The 19,417-nt window shown below is 71.8% G+C and overlaps 3 protein-coding genes across 3 annotated transcripts; all 3 read left to right on the forward strand.

Moving 5' to 3' along the window:
- The first annotated feature begins 227 nt into the window (after positions 1 to 227).
- On the forward strand, positions 228 to 3,401 carry LOC147528795 (choline/ethanolamine kinase-like). The gene is given in 14 exon segments (XM_086609843.1): positions 228 to 282; positions 285 to 374; positions 915 to 1,035; positions 1,151 to 1,203; positions 1,206 to 1,264; positions 1,409 to 1,525; positions 1,527 to 1,543; positions 1,787 to 1,891; positions 2,195 to 2,253; positions 2,376 to 2,463; positions 2,544 to 2,652; positions 2,811 to 2,917; positions 3,100 to 3,181; positions 3,345 to 3,401. Coding segments are annotated over 14 exon segments (1,119 nt in total).
- A 4,136-nt stretch (positions 3,402 to 7,537) lies between these two features.
- On the forward strand, positions 7,538 to 14,443 carry LOC147528796 (carnitine O-palmitoyltransferase 1, muscle isoform-like). The gene is made up of 18 exons (XM_086611162.1): positions 7,538 to 7,678; positions 7,752 to 7,891; positions 8,279 to 8,450; positions 8,765 to 8,866; positions 8,951 to 9,088; positions 9,340 to 9,417; positions 9,508 to 9,615; positions 9,800 to 9,884; positions 9,989 to 10,184; positions 10,488 to 10,673; positions 10,752 to 10,857; positions 11,277 to 11,393; positions 11,583 to 11,747; positions 12,112 to 12,246; positions 12,847 to 12,999; positions 13,625 to 13,738; positions 14,062 to 14,154; positions 14,354 to 14,443. The coding sequence occupies exons 1-18, from the start codon at positions 7,538 to 7,540 to the stop codon at positions 14,441 to 14,443; spliced, it is 2,319 nt and encodes a 772-aa protein (XP_086467288.1).
- Positions 14,444 to 16,950: 2,507 nt separating this feature from the next.
- Positions 16,951 to 18,619, forward strand: LOC147528797 (rheacalcin-1-like). The gene is made up of 6 exons (XM_086611166.1): positions 16,951 to 17,005; positions 17,220 to 17,228; positions 17,274 to 17,368; positions 17,451 to 17,594; positions 18,361 to 18,466; positions 18,552 to 18,619. Exons 1-6 carry the CDS (start codon positions 16,951 to 16,953, stop codon positions 18,617 to 18,619), a joined length of 477 nt encoding a protein of 158 aa, XP_086467292.1.
- Positions 18,620 to 19,417: the final 798 nt, after the last annotated feature.

Raw genomic sequence — 19,417 nt, forward strand, 5'->3', positions numbered from 1 at the left:
CGGGCCCGGGGCCCCGTGCCCCCGCTCGGCCCGCCCGCCAGCGCGCCTTCACCTCCACGTTCCGCCGCATCCCCGCCGCTCCACCCTATTGGTCGCGCCTTGGGACGTCATCGCCGGCCGCGCTTTGCTATTGGCTCAGGCGACGCCACGCCCCGCCCCGTCCCGATGCGCCGCGACGGGCGGCTCCGCCGCCCGTCCGCGGCGCATCGGGACGGGGCGGGGCGGCCATGGCGGCGGCGGCGGGACCGGGAAGCGATGCCGAGGCCGAGGCCGTGCCCGCCGCTACCGCCTGCAGGCCTACGCCTGGTGCCGGGAGTTCCTCGCCGGTTCCTGGAAGCTCATCGGGCCCGAGGAGTTCGGTATCGGGCCGTCAGGTAGGGAAGCGGAACCGGGGACCGAACCGTTTCCGGCGCCGGGTTCATCCCCTCGGGTGTCCCTGCGCCGCCCCGGTGTCCCGGTCGTGTCCACGCGGTGCCCCCCGCGGTGCCTGAGTCCCGCGTAGAGCCGTGGCCCCCGTCCCGTCCCCGGTGGCCCTATCCGTCCCCGATGGCCCTTTCTGTCCCCGGTGGCTCAGTCCGTCCGTTCCCGGTGGCCCCGGCCGTTCCCGGTGGCCCCGGCCGTCCCCGGTGGCTCAGTCCTCCCGCAGTTTCCTCGCCGGCTGCTGCGGGTCTCTCCCTCAGTCGTGTCCCCCTTGTTTCCACCCCCTCGGTGGCCCTGTACCCCCCTCAGTGCCCCCCCTCCCCCCAGTTTCCCCTCCCAACCAGTAGCCCTGTCTCCTGCCGGTGCCCCAGTTGTTCCCCCCCCCCGCTGCCCCTGGCCCTCCCCCAGTCGCGGTCCCCCGTCGGGATGCCCCAGTTGCCCCCATGCCATGCCCGTGCCCCCCCCGCGGTGGCACCCCCGCCGCCCCTGACCAGCCTGTGCCCGCAGCGGGGGGCTCAGCAACCTGCTGTTCAAGTGCACGCTGCCGGAGCACATCCTCAGCGTGGGCGACGAGCCCCGGCAGGTGCTGCTGCGCGTCTACGGGGCCATCCTGCAGGTGAGCCAGACCCCCCGACTGGTACCGGGCCCCCCCGACTGGTACCGGGCCCCCCCGACTGGTACCGGCCCCTCCGGCGGCTGCGGGGCTCAGTCTCTCCGCCTGTGCCCGCAGGGCGATGGACTCGCTGGTGCTGGAGAGCGTGATGTTCGCCATCCTGGCCGAGCGGCGCTGGGGCCGCGGCTCTACGGGGTGTTCCCCCAGGGGCGGCTGGAGCAGTACATTCCGGTACGGGATGGGCTCTGGGCCCCTCACCCCGGCTCTGGGCGCTGCCGCAGGAAGAGGCGCCCCATGGGGCTCCTGGTGCTGTTGAGCTCCGGGCTGGCTGCCTGGGGACAGGCGGGCGGCTCACACCACGCTGTGCCCCCCCAGAGCCGGCGGCTGCGGACTGAGGACCTGCGAGACCCTGACATCTCCAAGGAGATCGCGGTGAAGATGTCCCGGTTCCACGGCATGGTGATGCCCTTCAACAAGGAGCCCAAGTGGCTGTTTTGGGACCATGGAGCGGTGAGGGCAGCTGCCATCCTGCGCGGGTGCGGGTTCCCGGAGCACCTCAGGCCCTGGAATCCCACGGGGTCTGGAGCACGGGGAGGTTTCCCAGCTGGCTGCCCATGGGGCCCACGGGCACAGGGCGCAGAGCAGCTCCTCGGCAGCCCCAGCTCTGTGCCAGGCTGAGGAGAGGGGGGATTTTGGGGGGTGGCAGCACCCGGGGGTGTCTGTCCCACTGCAGCACCGTCTCTTGTGCTGCAGGTACCTGAAGCAGATTTCGGAGCTCACCTTCCCTGAGGAAGAGCAGCTGAAGAAGTTCAACCACCTCAAGACTTACAACCTGCAGGAAGAGATGAAGAGCCTCAGGTGAACCCGAGCTGCCCGCTGGCACAGCGTGGGGCAGGGGCTGACCCTGCTCGTGGGGAGCCTGGGGGACTCGGCTTCTCTGGAAACTGGTCTCTTTGTCCCACGTCCTCAGAGGGTCCCTTCCGAGGCCCTGGGGCTGGCACCCGGAGGGCTCCCTCTGTCCCTGGGGCAGGGTTCCCACTGGGTTCCTCGCGCTCTGCCCGCTGCCATGCGGTGACAGCGGGGGCACCTGTGTCCCCGCAGCGGGTGGGCGAGGGCCGGTGGGCCCTGCCCCTGCTGAGGCGTCTCTCCCCTGAACCGCAGGGAGCTGCTGGAGTCCACCCCCTCGCCCGTGGTCTTCTGCCACAACGACATCCAGGAGGGTGAGCGCCGCGGGCGGGCAGCCGGTCTCGCTCCCTCGCCTGCCTGGGCACCGGCTCGTCCTCCTGCCCCTCCCTGAGCTGCCCCCCAGCTGCCCCCCTGAGCCAGCCCCGTCTCTGCGCAGGGAACATCCTGCTGTTGTCCGGGCACGAGGCTTCCTCCTCCGACAAGCTCATGCTCATCGACTTCGAGTACAGCGGCTACAACTACCGGTGGGTCGGGGGCCGCGAGGGGCTGTGCCAAGCCCTGGCCGGGGGGGCCGGGCTCCTGCTCACCCCCCCCTTTTCCCCAGGGGCTTCGACATCGGCAACCACTTCTGTGAGTGGGTTTACAGCTATGCCCACGCTTCCTGGCCCTTCTTCCAGGCTTCCCCGGAGAACTACCCCAGCCGGCAGCAGCAGGTAGAGCTGCCCCGTCCCTCGGCAGCGGGCAGGGGTGCTCCCGGCAAGGGGGCGTGAGGTGGTGGGATTGTGCCAAACGTGGCAGCGTCGGGGCAGTGCACGCAGCCCAGCCCCTGCCCGCCGTCGGCAGCGTCCCCATCTGCTCCGTCCCCTTCCAGCTTCACTTCATCCGGCACTACCTGTCGGAGGACTCGGGGCGCCGCGGGGACACGACGCACGAGGAGCAGGCCCGCATCGAGGAGGAGATGCTCACGGAGATCAACCGGTGCGGGGGGCACAGGGAGGGCCCTGCAGCCACGAGGGCCGTCCTGGGGGCACATTCCCCGCTCCCCGCTGCACGGAGAGGGCAGCATCCCCAAAACCCTCCTCGTCCCGCTCCCTGCTGCCTGCCTGGTGCAGGGCAGGGACGGGGGGGCCCGGGGGGGGCTGACGGCTGCTCCCCACCAGGTTCGCTTTGGCCTCTCACTTCTTCTGGGGCCTGTGGTCCATCGTGCAGGCGAAGATCTCCACCATCAAGTTCGGGTACCTGGTGAGCGCCATGCGTCGAGCCCTGCCTCGTGCAGGGCTTGCCCGCGGCTCCCTTACGTGTCACCCCTCGTCTGACGTGGGGTGTCGTGGCAGGGGGGTGCTTGGGGGGGCTGGGGGTGTGCCGGGGGTTGCAAGCGGTTCCTGACTCCTGTTTCCTGCCCCAGGACTACGCGCAGAGCCGCTTCGAGTCCTACTTCCAGCACAAGGCGCAGTGCTCCTGAGAGCGGCCGTCCCAGCCCTGCCTGCGCCCACCTCGACTCCGCAGCCTCCCCCTGCCCGCCCCGGCGGCGCCCGTGCCACGGGGCAGGCTGGGGACACGGTGTCTCCTCCCGGGGGGCTGTCCCCCAGCTTGGGCTGCCCGGCCGGGAGCTGTAACGTTTTGGGGGCTGGTGTCTGTCTCTGCTCCCCGGGGCCACGCAGCGATGCAGGGAGAGGTGGGTCTGCCCAGGCACGTGCCCCCTGGAAAGCAGGCCGTCCTGCTTGGAGGGGTGCACGTCGGCCGTGGGTCCGTGTCTTTGCCCCAGCCCCTGCGCAGATGGCCCCTGGCAGAGGGGGGGGCTGTCTCCCCAGCCCTGCCTGGCAGTGCCCTGTCCCTGCCTGCCCCTTCCGTGCTGCCTGCGGCTGGCCCTGTGCTGCCTTTGGCACATGCGCCCGTGCCAGTGCATCCCGTGCCTCTGCGCTGCCATCACTGAGCGGGGCTTGAGCTGCAGGTCCTGGCAGGTGGCATCCCCCTGCCCCAGCCAGCAGCAGGCAGGGGGCTGGTGCAGCCTGGACCTGGGGGCATATGGGTGGCTCTGCTGTCCTGGCTGCCCCTCCCATGGTCCTGCCAGCTGAGAGGGGTCCGGGCAGAGGTCCTGGGGTGCTGCTGGGGGCAGAGGGGTGCAGGGGACCTTTGCTGGCATTTCATTCCCCCCCCACTCCCCTCCCCAGACCCCTGGGGCCAGGGCAGGACCTGCGAGCTGCTCCCCATGCCCCAGCCTGGCTTCCCTGCGGCTCTTGGCTGCGTGGCTGGGCTGTTCAGCTGGGCCAGGGGCTGGGGGCCGGGGGCCACCTCTCCCCTCCCCTCCCGACAGCAGAATGTAAACTGTCCTCAGACCAATAAACGCTGCGGTGGTGCATGGCGCCTCTTTGCTCTCCGTGTCCCCCCTGGCTCCCGCTTGCCCGCAGCCCCTGGCTATCCCAGGCTCTCCTGGGCCGTCCTGCTTCTGGGCTGCCGCAGCGGGTGGGGGGCTGCCCCACAGCAGCATGCACCGCCCCTCTCCCCCGGCCCCTCTCCCCAGACCCTCTCCCCAGAGCCACCAGCCAGCGCTGCGGATGGGGCACTGGGTGCCACAGCCAACACCTGCCTGGGGACGGCGATGGGGACACAGGAGCCCGAGGCCATGCGGCTCTTTTGGGCCTGGGGGTACGTTCCAGCGCCCACCCCGCACCCTGGCGCGGGTGCTGCCCCCTACCCTGCCCCTGCGGACGGCAGGAGGGTCTTGCCCCTCGCAGCAGCCCTACAGCAGAGGAGCTGCCACACTGTCTCCTCCCGCCTGCGCTGCGCCGGGGCCTGCCCGACGGTCTCTGCGTCCCTCCCCGAACCAGGGTGCTGGGTGCCTCCTGTCCACCCCCCCCCCCACTTCAAGTCACCTCCGGCCCCCCCGGGACCTGCCCTGGCCCGTGGCAGAGCCCTGGGGCCGTGAGCCGACCGGGGCTCATGGTGCCCACTGGCCTCGGGGGTCTCAGGGGCAGCGCGGGAGCAGGGGGGATCCGGGCTCAGCGCAGCCCTCAGCCCCCTCCGGGGCTTCGGACCCTGGTCCCGACGCAGCCCGTGGGCGCTGGTGCTGGGGGGGGTCGGCTCGGCCCCCTCCCCGCTGGCCCGGCGGGCGGGGGAAGCGGCAGCTCCCGGGGGCGGCTCCTGGCTTCGTCTTCTCGGTGGCCCCTGGCCGGGAGCTGCCCGCTGGCACGCGTGGGGGCTGCGTGGGGGGGCCGGGGCCCGGCGCTGCCCCTCGGTGCTCGCCCGGCTCCTCTTTCACGCACGTACCGGCTATTTATAGCCCCGCGGGCGCCGGCAGCTCTGCGGGGGCGAGCGGGGGTCCGTCCCCACCGGGGAGCGGGGCGGGGGCCCAGGGGTCTCGCCCTGGGGCTGCGCAAGCGACGAGCCCTGGCGCGGTGGGCTCCGGGCACACACACGCGTGTGCCTCCCCCCCCCGTGCCCCCCAGCAGCGCGCCGGGGAGGCAGCCGGGGGTCCGGGCCGCTGCTGCGCCGGAGCCGCCCCCCGGACGGCGGGCAGCTGCCTCCGGTCGGCTCCGGAGCGAGCGGGAGGGGAAGGGCAGGGCCCCCCGGGCACGGCGGGCAGCGGCCTCGCCTCCGCCTGCCCGGCCCCGCACAGCCCTGCCCGGTGCACCGAGCCCCGGGACGGACCCACGGCGGTGCCGGTCCCTGCCCGGGGTGCCGGTCCCTGCCCGGGGATGCCGGTCCCTTCTCGGGGGAGGAGCGGGGTGCGGGCGGTGCGGGGAGGAGCGGCGGGCACCGCTGCCATTTCGGGCCATGGAGCGGGTCCCGCCCGCCGCCGGTGTCCGGTTACCGACGCCGGGGGGCAGCGGGCGCAGGGAGCCGCCGTCACCGGGGCTGCCGCCCGCCGTCCGCACCCCCGAGCAGGTACCGGGCACCCGGGCGGGCGGGGGGACCCACGCGTGGGGGAGCCCCGCGGGGGCGGGAGCCGCACGGGCCGGGGCACCCCGCGGCGCGGGGGAACCCCACGGCCCCGCACCCCCCCCGGCTCCCACCCGCGCCCGTGGGGGCGCGTCCTCCCGCCCCGCTCCCGCCGCGGCTCCCCGCGCCCGGCGGGTCCCGCCACGGCAGCGCCGGCCCCGCCGCCCCCCGGCCCCGCCGCGCAGCCCCGGGAGCGGGGCCCGAGGCCGCGGGGGGGGCTCCGTGGGGCCGGGCGGCGGGTTCTGGCGGGGCCCGCCCCTCGGGGGGTGCGGGGGCTCCGGGGGCTCCAAGGACTCCGCGTCCCTGCGGGCCCGGCCCGGCCCCGGTGACCTTGCGGCGCTCGCTGCGGGGCGGGGGGCGGGCGGGGGCGACCCGGCCCCACGGGGGCCTCGTCCCACCCGCGGGTGTCGGTCCCGCGGGGCCCCGGGAGCCTGCGGTGATATCGCAGTGTGGTGCTGTGCCACGCCGTGGGGTGCTGTGCCACGCCGTGCAGTGCTGTGCCATGCTGTAGGGTGCTGTGCCACGTCGTGCGGTGCTGTGCCACACCGTGCGGTGCTGTGCCGCACCGTGCAGTGCTGTGCCATGCTGTAGGGTGCTGTGCCACGTCGTGCGGTGCTGTGCCACACCATGCGGTGCTGTACCACACCGTACAGTGCTGCGCCACGCCGTGCAGTGCTGTACCATGCTGTAGGGTGCTGTGCCACACCATAGGGTGCTGTGCAGTGTGGTGCAGTGCTGTGCTGTTCTGCGCAGCACAGTGCCGTGCTGTGCAGTGCAGTGCCATGCAGTGCCGTGTGGTGCAGTGCGGTGCTGTGCAGTGCCACGCAGTGCAGTGCAGTGCCATGCGGTGCAGTGTGGTGCAGCACAGCGCAGAGCGATGCAGTTCAGTGCAGCGTAACGCAGGCCAGTGCAGCGCAGCGTGGCTGTATGGTGCAGTGCGGTGCAGTGCGGTGCAGTGCGGTGCAGTGGTAGCGGTGTGACTCGTCTCCTGCCGAGCTGCTCTTTGCTTTCAGCCCGAGGACGCCCCTCAGCACCCCCACACCGGGGGCACCTCCGGGGGCTTCCCCCACCCCCAGGCCTGGGCTCTGGCAGCACCCACGGGCCCAGCAGCCCTCGGGCTCAGCCCTGGGCCAGCACCAGCTGTGCCAACACCTGTGGGAGCCCGGACCCTGTGGAGCAGCAGCACCCCTAAGGGGGGGGGTCCCCAGGGGTCCCGGCTCACCCCACGGCTCTCACTACCAGCTCAGCCAGCGGTGTCCCTGGCACAGCCGCGGCTACCTGCGCGGCATGGCGCGTGCCGTGTGCCAGCGCAGGGGCAGGTGCTGCCTCGTCCGAGGGTTTGGCTGCGGGCAGGGGCCAGGCAGCTGCCCGCCAGCGGGGGTGTGTCGGTGCCGCGTCCCCCCTCCCCGAGCGCCGGGGCCGGTGCGGGGCCGGAGGCAGCACTGACCCTTCCCTCAGTGGGCAACCGGCCAGCACCGCGTGACTGGCCCGCGGCACGCGCACCGGCTGGCAGGCTCCCGCGGGACACGGCCCGTCCTGGCAACGCTGCCTCGTGCCACCTCCGAGGCCGCTCCGGTGCCCCCTCCGTCCCGGGGCAGCATGTCCCAGGGGTGGCTCAGCACCCGTGTACCCCCCCGCAGGTGCCGGCAGACCCCCAAGATGGCGGAGGCTCACCAGGCGGTGGCCTTCCAGTTCACCGTCACCCCCGAGGGCCTCGACTTCCATCTCAGCCGCGAGGCCGTCAAGCAGCTCTACCTCGCTGGCATCTCCTCCTGGAAGAAGCGCTTGGTCCGCGCCAAGGTGGGCCCAGCCGGGGGCAGCCGGACGGTCTGACCCCCCCTCCCCACCACCCTGACCCCCCCTGTGCCCACAGAACAGCTTCCTGACCGGCGTCTACCCCGCCTCCCCCTCCAGCTGGATGGTGGTCGTGATGGCCACTGCCGGCTCCTTCTACTGCCAGGTTGATCCCTCCCTGGGGATGATCGCCCGCATCCGCCACTGCCTGCCCGAGAGGTGAGTGCGGGCGCCTGGCCTGGGGGGGGCCATCCCCCCCACCCGTGGGCACAGCCCCGCCAGACGTGGCCCTTGGTGGGGACCACCTGCTGCGTCTCAGCTCCGTGGGCACGGCCCCACCTGCCCTGACTCCCAGGGGATGTCCCCAACCCCACCAGCTCAGCCGTGGGGGCCCGCAGCATCCACCGTGGGTCCTGCCCCACACATCCCTACCCCACACATCCCCACCCCATGGGCACAGCCCCACTCGGGGACCTCTGCCAGGGGGTCCCGCCATGTGTCCCCCTACACCACGGGCATGGCCGTGCACAGAGACATCCCCGAGGGGTCCCACCCTTCGCATCCCCCGACCCATCACGCCCCCCCTCACCCCGTCTGCCCCCGCAGCCGCCTCCTGAGCCCCGAGAGCCGGACGATAGTGAGCGCCGCGCTCTTCTCCACCGGCGTCTGGCTCTCCTCCGTCCTGCTCTTCCGGCAGGCGCTGAAGCTGCTGCTCTCCTACCACGGCTGGATGTTTGAGCCCCACGGCAAGATGAGCCGCAGCACCAGGATCTGGGTGGTGAGCGGCACCGGCACTGGCACTGGCACTGGCACCGGCACTGGCCTGGCACGGCAATGGTGCTGAGCCAGCGTGGGATGCTGAGTGTCTGCGTGTGCAGCGCGGTGGGTGCCGGGGGGGCTGCGGAGCCGCGGGACCCTGGCGGCAAGGTCGGGAGCTGCTGTGCCCGCGGTGGGCACGGGCAGGAGCGGCTGCCCAGGCCGGGGGTGTTGGGGGCAGCGGGCAGAGCCGGGATGCAGAGTGGCGGTGCCAGGTGACGCGTGGCCCTGCCGCGGTCCTGTGGCTCTGCCCCATGCCCTCTGCGTGCCCGGCAGGCGCTGGTGAAGGTGCTGTCTGGCCGCAAGCCCCTGCTCTACAGCTTCCAGACCTCCCTCCCCAAACTCCCCGTGCCCCCCGTGGAGGCCACCATCACCCGGGTAAGGGTCTGCCCTGGGCCAGGGGGGGTCCATCGGCAGTGGGATGGGGATGAGGGGGGTCACAGCGAGCCCCCCTCCCCGCAGTACCTGGAGTCAGTGCGGCCGCTCCTGGATGATGAGAAGTACCAGAAGATGGAGGTTCTGGCCAAGGAGTTCAAGGAGAAGACGGCTCCGCGGCTGCAGAAGTACCTGATCCTCAAATCCTGGTGGACAACCAACTACGTGAGTACTCCGGGAGGGGGGACCGCCGCCGCGTCCCGTCTTCCCCCGTGGGACCGCGGTGGCGGTCCCCCCTCCTGCAGTCACCGGAGATGGTGACCCCAACCCAAACCCATGGTCCTTTTGTCCCCCATAATCATGAGAAGGGGGGACTTGGGTCCTCCTGGACACCCCAGCTGGGTCATTATGGGCAGGGTGGGGGTCCCACACCCCCCTCCCCTGCCCTGTCCCCATCCCTGTCCCCATCCCTGTAGGTGAGCGACTGGTGGGAGCAGTACATCTACCTGCGCGGCCGCAGCCCGCTCATGGTCAACAGCAACTACTACGCCATGGTGAGGGGGGGTGGTGACCGCCGGCATGACGGAAATCCCCATCCGGGGGTGTCCGTGTCCCCCCCATCCTCACCCATCCCTCGTCCCCAGGATTTCCTCTATGTGACCCCCAGCCCCATCCAGGCTGCCCGGGCGGGCAACGCTGTGCACTCCATCCTGCTCTACCGCCGCAAGCTGGACCGCGGGGAGATCCCCCCCGTGAGTGCCCGGGGGGGCCGGGGGTCCTGGGGAGAGCAGGGGGGCAGGGGTGGTGCTGGGGGGGGCGGTCGCTGGGGGGCTGCAGGGGGGCTGGGGGTGCTCAGGAGAGCAGGGTTAGGGGGTGCAGGTGGCAGAGGTGGGTGTGCAGGCACCGTGGTCCCCCGCTCACTGCTGCCCCACACAGACGATGGCGCTGGGCATCGTGCCCATGTGCTCCTACCAGTCGGAGCGGATGTTCAACACCACCCGCATCCCCGGCAAGGAGACAGGTACGGGGGCACGAGGGGCACCCCATCCGCCAGCGGGGCTCAGCCCCCATCTCCCGCACCCTGGGGGGGGTCCCGTGGCCGTGACGCCCGTGTCCCCCCCCCAGACACGCTGCTGCACCTGCTGGACAGCAAACACTTGGCCGTGTACCACCGGGGCCGCTTCTACAAGGTCTGGCTCTACTACGGGGGGCAGCTGCTGCGGCCCCGCGACCTGGAGCTGCAGTTCCAGCGCATCCTGGACGACCCGTCGCCCCCCCAGCCTGGCGAGGAGCGGCTGGCAGCCCTCACTGCCGGAGAGAGGTGCCAGCCCCGCCGCGGGTGCCGCCGGTGCTGCCTGGGGCAGCGGGATGGAGGAGATGCTCCGGCATGGGGACCCTGGGGCCACCCATGGGTGGGGGGCTGCGGTGCGGGTCAGAACATAGGGGTGATGGGCTTGTGGGGGGCTTCGTGGGACAGTGGGCATCACCAGCCCTGTGCCCTCATGCTCTGGGTGCCGAACCCTGGGGCCACCCATGGGTGGGGGCGGTGGGCTCGGGGATCTCGGCAGGACGGCGGCAGATGACGGCACTGCCAGCGCTGCGCCCTCACGCCGCGGTGCCGCAGGGTGCCCTGGGCCGAGGCGCGAGCCCGGTTCTTCAGCCAGGGGAAGAACAAGGTGTCTCTGGATGCCATTGAGCGGGCAGCCTTCTTCCTCACGCTGGACGAGGAGGAGCACAGCTACAGCGCCGGCCGCGCCGGCTGCATGGACGCCTACGCCAAGTCCCTGCTGCACGGCCGCTGCTACGACCGGTGGGCACCCCGGCACCGCCCCCAGCCCCCTCTCACTCCCCTCCAGCACCCCCCACCCTCAACCCCCCCTCCCCGCAGCTGGTTTGACAAGTCCTTCACGCTGGTGGTCTACAAGAACGGGAAGCTGGGGGCCAACGCCGAGCACTCCTGGGCTGATGCGCCCATCATCGGGCACCTCTGGGAGGTAACAGGGGGGCACCACTGGGGGGGACCCCAGCTGGGCACCCCTATGGGCTCCCCAGGGATGGGAACCCCCGGTTGGGCATCGCTGTTGAGGACCCTCCAGGCTGGGGACCCCTGTTTAGGCAGCCCTCAGAGGTGGGGACCCCCGGGCTGAGCACCCCCCATGGGGCACCCCTAGCTGAGCAGCCCTGTTGGGGACCCCCAGGCTGGACACCCCAATTGGGCCCCCCAGGGCTGGGCACTGCTGTAGGGCACCCCCCAAGCTGAGGAACCCTCTTCTGTGGGTTTAGGGGTCTGAGGGGGCTGCCCTGGGGCAAGTGGGGCTGGGGGGGTGGATTGGGGGAGGATGGGGTGACTCTGGGGGGCCCAGGGGTGTCGGGGGGGCCAGTGCCCCCCACCCAGGGGCTCCTCTTCCCCCAGTTCATGCTGGCGACAGACGAATTCCAGCTGGGCTACACAGAGGGGGGGCACTGCCGGGGAGACCCCGACACCCTGCTGGCCCCCCCCCAGCGCCTCCAGTGGGACATCCCCCCGGAGGTGGGTCTGCCCCACAAGTTCCCCTGTGCCCCACGGCACCGGTGCCCTGGAGCACCACCCTTGGCCCTTTGGCGTCCCGGTGCCCCCAGCTGTGCCGGGGCTGAGGCTGAGGCATGGGTGTCCCCCCCACCCCGGGCGACGGGGGCCGGTGCCGTGCGCCCCGTCTGCCACCGCTGTGCCTCCCCGCAGTGCCGCGCTGCCATCGAGGGCTCGTACCGCCTGGCCAAGGCGCTGGCCGACGACGTGGACTTCTGCTGCTTCCAGTTCTCCGACTTCGGGAAGGGGCTGATCAAGAAGTGCCGGACCAGCCCCGACGCCTTCATCCAGATCGCCCTGCAGCTCGCCCACTTCCGCGTGAGCCGCTCCGGCGGGGTGGGACGGGTGGGGAGGGGAGGGGACGGGATGGGATGGGATGGGGATGGAGTGAGGATGGGATGGGATGGGATGGGATGGGATGGGATGGGGATGGGATGGGATGGGATGGGATGGGAATGGGATGGGGATGGGATGGGGATGGGGATGGGGATGGGATGGGGATGGGGATGGGGATGGAGTGAGGATGGGATGGAGATGAGATAGGGATGGGGTGGGGATAGGGATAGGAATGGGATGGGGATGAGAATGGGGATGGGATGATGATGAGGATGGGATGGGGACAGGGATGGAGACGGGATGGCATCCCCTGGGCACACCCTGCTCTGACGCAGCCTCTCCACAGGACAAGGGCTGCTTCTGCCTCACCTATGAGGCCTCCATGACGCGGCTCTTCCGCGAGGGCCGGACGGAGACGGTGAGGTCCTGCACCGCCGAGTCCACCGCCTTCGTGCGCAGCATGGCGGACGCCCGGCAGAGCGTGAGCCATGCGCCAGGGTCCGGGTCTGCGGCCCCCCCACCCCTGCTCCCCGCACCTCCCCTCCGAGCCCTCAGCTCCATCCTGCTGTCCCCAGCCAGGTCTGGGCTGTCCCTGCACGGTCTGGCCCAGCCACTGTCTCCAGTGGTCCCATCCCCAGGGAGGTCTCCATCCCTCAGAGAGGTCCCCATCGCTGGGGGAGGTCCCCATCCCTCACAGTGGTCCTCGTCCCTTGGTGAGGTCCCCATCTCCGCCAGATGTTCCTGTTCCTTGGGAATGACCCTGTTCCTGGAGAAAGTGCCCATCTCTGGAGGAAGTCCCCATCTCTAGAAGACTCTGTTCCCTGGGGGACATGTCTGTTCCTCACCAAGGTCTCCATCTCTGGAAGATCCTATTCCGTGGAGATGTCCCCATCTCTCATGGAAGTCCCCATCCCTGGGGAAAGTCCCTGTCCCTGCGGAGGTCCCCATCCCTCACGGAGGTCCCCATCTCTGGAAGACCCTATTCCTTGAAGACGTCCCCATCCCTAGAGGTAGCGCCCATCTCGGGGGGGTCCCTGTCCCCGTGGAGGCCCCCACCCCATGGCCCCGGCTCTCCCCGCAGCGAGCCGAGCGCCAGCGGCTCTTCAAGCTGGCGGCCGAGAAGCACCAGCACATGTACCGCATGGCCATGACCGGGGCCGGCATCGACCGGCACCTCTTCTGCCTCTACGTGGTGTCCCGCTACCTGGGGGTGCAGTCCCCCTTCCTGGCCCAGGTGAGCCGGTGGGCACGGGAGCACGCGCCACACCGTGCCAGGACGGCGGCACGCGCGGCACGCGGGGCCCGGCGGGACACCCCTTACGTGTCACCGGCACACGCGTGTGCAAGGGCCGCATGCGCCCAGGTGCGTGTGTCCAGCCACCATCACCAGCGTGTCACCGCGTGCCGCAGTGACGACACCCGGCGCGTGGCACCCCGCAGCTGTCGCCGCGGTGCAGTGGGGCACAGTGGGGTGCAGTGGGGTGCGGTGGGGTGCAACAGAGCACAGCGGGGCACAGTGGGGTGCAATGGGGTGCAGTGGGGTGCGGTGGGGTGCTGTGGTGTGTGTTGGGGTGCAGCGGGGCACAGCGGGGTGCAGCAGGGTGCGTTGGGGTGCAGTGGAGCACAGTGGGGTGCAGTGGGGCACAGTGGAGTGCAGCGGGGTGTGTTGGGGTGCAGCAGGGTGCGTTGGGGTGCAGTGGGGCACAGTGGAGTGCAGCGGGGTGTGTTGGGGTGCAGCAGGGTGCGTTGGGGTGCAGTGGAGCACAGTGGGGTGCAGTGGGGTGCAGTGGGGTGCAGCGGGGTGCGTTGGGGTGCAGTGGGGCACAGTGGGGTGCAGCGGGGTGCGTTGGGGTGCGCAGGTGCTGTCGGAGCCGTGGCGCCTCTCCACCAGCCAGACGCCGCAGCAGCAGCTGAAGATGTTCGACCTCAACAAGCACCCGCAGCACGTCTCCACCGGCGGCGGCTTCGGGCCCGTGAGCATCCAGGGGTGTGCAAGGCGGCGGTGTGGGTGTGCAAGGGGTGCGGGTGTGCAAGGGGTGGGTGTATGGGGGTGCAAAGGAGGGGAGGGCTCAAGGAGTAGAAATGTGGGTGTGCAACGGGCAAGTGTGTAGGTGTGCAAGGGGTGGGGGTGTGTGGGTCTGTAGCACATCCCTCCCATGGCCCTGGGGCACACGTGTGCCCCACACCAGGTGCCCCTGCCCCAGCTGGGTGCCCCACAGCCCCATGGCCCTGCTGGGTGCCTGGTGGGTGCCTGGTGCCCCCGGGGGTGCCATGGCCCTGCTCACCCCTCCCCCAGGTGGCTGACGATGGCTACGGCGTCTCCTACATCATCGCGGGTGAGAACCTCATCACCTTCCACATCTCCAGCAAGTTCTCCAGCCCCGAGACGGTGAGAGCCCGGGCTGGGCAGGGGGAGGGCTCCCCCGAGCTGGGGGGCAGGGGCTGGGCACCCCCCCAATCCCCGCTCCCCACATCCCAGCCCCTCTCCTGTGGGACTCCCCCCACCCTGCTTGAGGCTCGTGGTGCCGCTGGTGCCAGCGGTCCCAGGGGTGCCAGGGCAGGGGGGGTTCATGGGTGCTGCCCCCCAGGACTCGAAGCGCTTTGGGAGGAACATCCACCAGGCCATGCTGGACATCGCCCAGCTCTTCACCGCGCCGGCCACCAAGGCGGGGGAGTGACGAGGGGGGCTCGGACCCCCGCCCGGGGAGGGGGACACGGAGTCAGGGCTGGGGGGGCCGCTCCAAACCCCGGTGCTGGGCAGGGCAGGGGGCAGCGAGGGCATTGTCACTCTGTACGTGGTTCCAATAAAGCTGTTGGTGTGAGCCCCTCCCAGCGCCAAGGGGCTGGGGACCCCCATGCCAGCTCTGTCCCCATGGGGGTCCTGGCAGCCAGTGGGCACTGGCCAGCGGTGCATCAGCAGTGGATGAAAGGCACTGCAGGGCAGTGGCCGATGAGCCGTACCTGCCGCTGACCGGTGAGCCATGCCCGCCGGTGAGCCGTGCCCGCCGCCGCCTGCATGGCGGTGATGAGGCACATGCAGCGGGGCACGACGGCAGGGACATGAGCTGCACTGAGTGCCTGGGCTGCGGCTGGCACGGCGGGACGCCTCGCCCCGAGTGGCACCCGACAGATGGAGACGGCTGGCACCCACCTCCCGCCTGCCACCCGCACCCACCAAGCTTCGCCACAGCCTGGCCAGCACCACGATCCAGCCAGCCCGGAGCTGTGGGTGTGCGAGGGGCCAGGCGGGCCGAGCCCTGGCACCACCGGCAACTGCTTGTCCTGGGGTGCTCTGGCTGCGGGACGCAGGCCAAGAGTCCACCCTGCCCGCACACCCTGCCCGCGCACCCTGCCTGTACATCCCTGCCCGCACACGCTGCCCGCACACCCTACCCTCACATCCCTGCCTGTACATCCCTGCCCGCACATCCCTGCCCACACATCCCTGCCCGCACACGCTGCCCACACACTCTGCCTGCACACCCTGCGCATGGTGATGGGGAGGTGGCACCACAGTGACATCCCCAGAGCAGGCACGACGCTGTCCCCGCCATGGGCTGCTGGGCGGGGGGCCACCATCACCCCCACCCCAAGGAGGGGGGTGCGACCCCCAGCTGGGCACTCCAGGTCAGCCGGGGGGCCGGAGCACCGACAGGGCACAGGGCCACTGGGTGGGAACTGCTCTCTGCCCACGCTGCTGCCAGCCCCTGCCCTGGGCCCTGGGCCAGGTCACATCCTGCACCCAGACCCCACACTGGGGCCACATGCTGTGCCCAGACCCCGCACTGGGGCCGACCCCACAGCCGGGGATCCCTGGCTGGGACGTGGAGCCCCCTGAGTGGGGCGGGTGCCTCTGCCAGGTGGCTGTGCCAAGCCCCAGTGGGGGCACGAGGTGCTGGTGCGTGTCTGGAGCCACGGCTGGAGCGGCGCCGGGTCCCTGCTCCCTTATCTGATCCCAGCGCTGGGCGCCAAGCCCAGCCCTGGCCCTGGGCCCCCGCTGACGCTGCGGCACTTGAACCCCCCCTTAGCTCAAGGGTGGCTGCGTGCCCAGAGGGACGGTACCCCTGTGATGGGTGCTTGGTGCTCCCCCCTGGCACCTTCTGTTCCCCCGTGGGTCCTTCCTCAGGTAGTGCTCGGCCCTGGCGTCGTGTGGTGCTGAGGTGCGGCACTGCCCAGGGGTCCTGGCTGGGTGCCACCCCCACCCATGGGGCAGCAACCTGGCCCTGCACCGGAGCCGCGTGTGCTCATGCCAAAGTGGTGGGTGGTCACATCGGAGCAGTGGGTGCCACGCTGGTGCAGTGGGTGCCACGCTGGTGCAGTGGGTGCTCACGCCAGTGTGGTGGGTGGCCCTGAGACGAGGGGCTCTGCCGCTGGCCACTGGGGTGCTGGGTGGCCCTGGCTGCCAGCACCCACCGGGACCACCAGCAGGTCCAGCCAGAGCCTGCTGCCTCTGGAGGTGTCTGGGTGAGGGGAGGCCCGAGCTGGGGGTACCACTGGGGGGCTGTGCCCCACCTGGCGAGCCGGAGTCGTGGGGTGGCTGCCTTTGATCTGGCTGCCAGCGGGGCTGGGTGGCTGCCAAGAGCGGGTGCCACCCACCCCGTCCCCCACGCTGCCCAGCACCCCGTGCCCCCGCCGTGGCACCTATAAAGGTGTCGGGGCGGCTGCGTCCTGCTCCACTGGCTCATCTCCGCGTCACTGCTGCAGGTGCTGGGTGGGTGCTGCGGTGGGTGGTGCTGGGGCAGGTGGAGGGTGCCAGGGGAGGCAGTGGGTGCTGTGGTGGTGGGTGCCGGGACAGGTGGAGGGTGCCACAGTGGTGGGTGCTGGGGCTGGTGGTGGGTTCCGGGGCAGGTGGTGGGTGCTGAGATGGTGGGTGCTGCAGTGGTGGGTGGTGGGTTCCGGGGCAAGTGATGGGTGCCGGGGCAGGTGGTGGGTGCTGCAGTCGTGGGTGCCAGGGCAGGTGGTGGGTGCTGTGATGGTGGGTGCCAGGGCAGATGGTGGGTGCTGAGGTGGTGGGTGCCAGGGCAGGCGGTGGGTGCTGTGATGGTGGGTGCCAGGGCAGGTGGTGAGTGCTGCAGTGGTGGGTGCCGGGGCAGGCGGTGGGTGCTGGGGCAGGTGGTGGGTGCCCAGACCCCTCGCCCCACAGCCCCCCACTCCAGCCGCCCCCGTGTTGCAGGGAAGGGAGAGGATGGGAGCAGCCGCCTTCCTGGGGCTCTGCCTGCTCAGCGGCCTGGCCCTGCACGGTGAGCCCCCGCCTGCACCCTGCCCCCCCAGCCCCACTCCCGTCACCCACGTTACCCACCCCCTGCCCCCCCCCAGCAGCCCCCTGCATGGCCCGGGACGGGCAGTACCCCCCACCCCGGGCAGGGACGGGCACGGGGGGCTCCCCAAAATGGGGGGGGGTCGGGAGCAGCCCCCCCTCCCCCCTCCCCGACAGAGGCTGGGGGGTGCCCTGAGCCCTCCCGGGTCGCTGCCGGGGGGTGATGGCCCTGAACCGCCCCCCCCCAGCAGGGGTGTGGGCATACAAGTGCCCCCGGAGCTGGCTGGACTTCAGGGGACATTGCTACGGGTACTTCGGGCAGGAGCTCCCCTGGAGGAAGGCGGAGGTGGGTGCTGGGGGGTGGGGGGTGCCCCCCGCTGTGCAGGCAGCGCTGCCGGACCCCCCCCCGACCTGCCTGTCCCTGCCAGGCCTGGTGCAAGGGCACACGCGGGGGGTGCCACCTGGCCTCGCTGCACACCCACGAGGAGCACCGCGCCCTCGCCGCCTTCATCGCCCAGTGCCAGCGCCGGGAGGAGGAGGAGGAGGACGTCTGGATCGGCCTCTACCACCGGGTGAGCGGCTCACACCCGCAATCCTGCCCGCAGCCGTGCCCGCACTCCTGCCCTCACCCTGCCTCTACCCTGCCCTCACCCTGCCCGCACCCTGCCCTCCCCCTGCCCACCCCCTGCCCACCCCCTGCCCTCACCCTGCCCTCCCCCTGCCCGCACCCTGCCCTCACCCTGCCCACCCCCTGCCCGCACCCTGCCCTCACCCTGCCCTCCCCCTGCCCGCACCCTGCCCTCCCCCTGCCCGCACCCTGCCCGCACCCTGCCCTCCCCCTGCCCGCACCCTGCCCGCACCCTGCCCACCCCCTGCCCACCCCCTGCCCGCACCCTGCCCTCACCCTGCCCACCCCCTGCCCTCACCCTGCCCGCACCCTGCCCACCCCCTGCCCGCACCCTGCCCTCACCCTGCCCACCCCCTGCCCTCACCCTGCCCGCACCCTGCCCGCACCCTGCCCTCACCCTGCCCACCCCCTGCCCTCACCCTGCCCACCCCCTGCCCACCCCCTGCCCACCCCCTGCCCGCACCCTGCCCGCAGCCGCCCCCCCGCTCCCGGGGGTCACCGCCCGCAGCCCCCGCTCTGCCCCGGCCCCTTCCCTCGCCTGCCCGACCCCCCCGTCCCGCCGAGGTGCCCGCGCGCCCCCGCCCCCACCTCCATGTGCTCCCGCACACTGCCCCCGCCCCCGGACCCCCCACCCCGTTCCGGGGCAGTTCGCCCCCCTCGCTGCCCCCCGCCCCCGCCCGGCCGCGCTGCCTGACGCCCCCCCGCGCCAGAGCCACGCGTGGATGTGGACGGACGGGTCGCGGAAGCGCTACTCGGCGTGGGAGGGGGACGACGTGCCCACGGGGCAGCACTGCGCCGCGCTGGAGGACTCCTCGGGTGAGGGGGGGGGCCGGCGGGGGGAGGAAAGGGAGGGGGGGGGTCGCCCCCCCGGACCTGCGGCGATCTCTCCCCTTTCCCGCAGGTTTCATGTCGTGGGAGGACGAGTCCTGCAGCGAGCGGAAACCCTTCGTCTGCAAATGCGCAGCGTAGGGGGGGCCCCGCCTGGCAGCCCCCCCCCACCCCCGGAGTGCACCCCAAACCCCGCGCCCCCCCTGTGCCACAGCCCCGAACCCCCAAACCCCTGTGCCCCATTGCCCCCAAACCCCCAGCCCCCCAAACCCATGTGCCCCATTGCCCTCGAACCTCCAAACCCCCAAACCCCTGTGCCTCATTGCCCCCAAACCCCTGGCCCCCCAAACCCCTGTGCCCCATTGCCCCCGAACCCCTGTGCCCCCCAAACCCCTGTGCCCCATTGCCCTCGAACCCCTGTGCCCCCCAAACCCCTGTGCCTCATTGCCCCCAAACCCCTGTGCCCCCCAAACCCCTGTGCCTCATTGCCCCCAAACCCCTGTGCCCCCCAAACCCCTGTGCCCCATTGCCTCCAGACTTCCAAATCCCTGTACCCCATTGCCCCCAGACCCCCAATCCCCTGGACCCCCGGACCCCCAAACCCCTGTGCCCTATTGCCCCCAGACCCCCGGCCCCTCAAACCCCTGTACCCCCAGATCCCCGGACCCCTGTGCCCCAAAATCTCCCCCTCTGCCGCGGGCGGCCCCCGCCCCCCTCCCCACCTGACAATAAAGCACTCAGAGCCCCCGTGGCCCCACGTGTTCCTCTGCCGTGTCTGTGGCCCCAGCTCTGCCCACCCTGCCTGGGCATCATGGCCCTCCCGGGGGCCCCCAAGACCCTCTGACATCCCGGCTGGACCCCCCCTCCCACCCTCCACCCCCCAACCACTGCGGGCCTGAGTGCCCGGTGCAGGGCGCTGGCACCGTGGGGCAGGGGATT

Source organism: Tauraco erythrolophus, chromosome 4, assembly GCF_009769465.1.
Source record: "Tauraco erythrolophus isolate bTauEry1 chromosome 4, bTauEry1.pri, whole genome shotgun sequence".
NCBI classification, from domain to species: Eukaryota; Metazoa; Chordata; class Aves; order Musophagiformes; family Musophagidae; genus Tauraco; species Tauraco erythrolophus.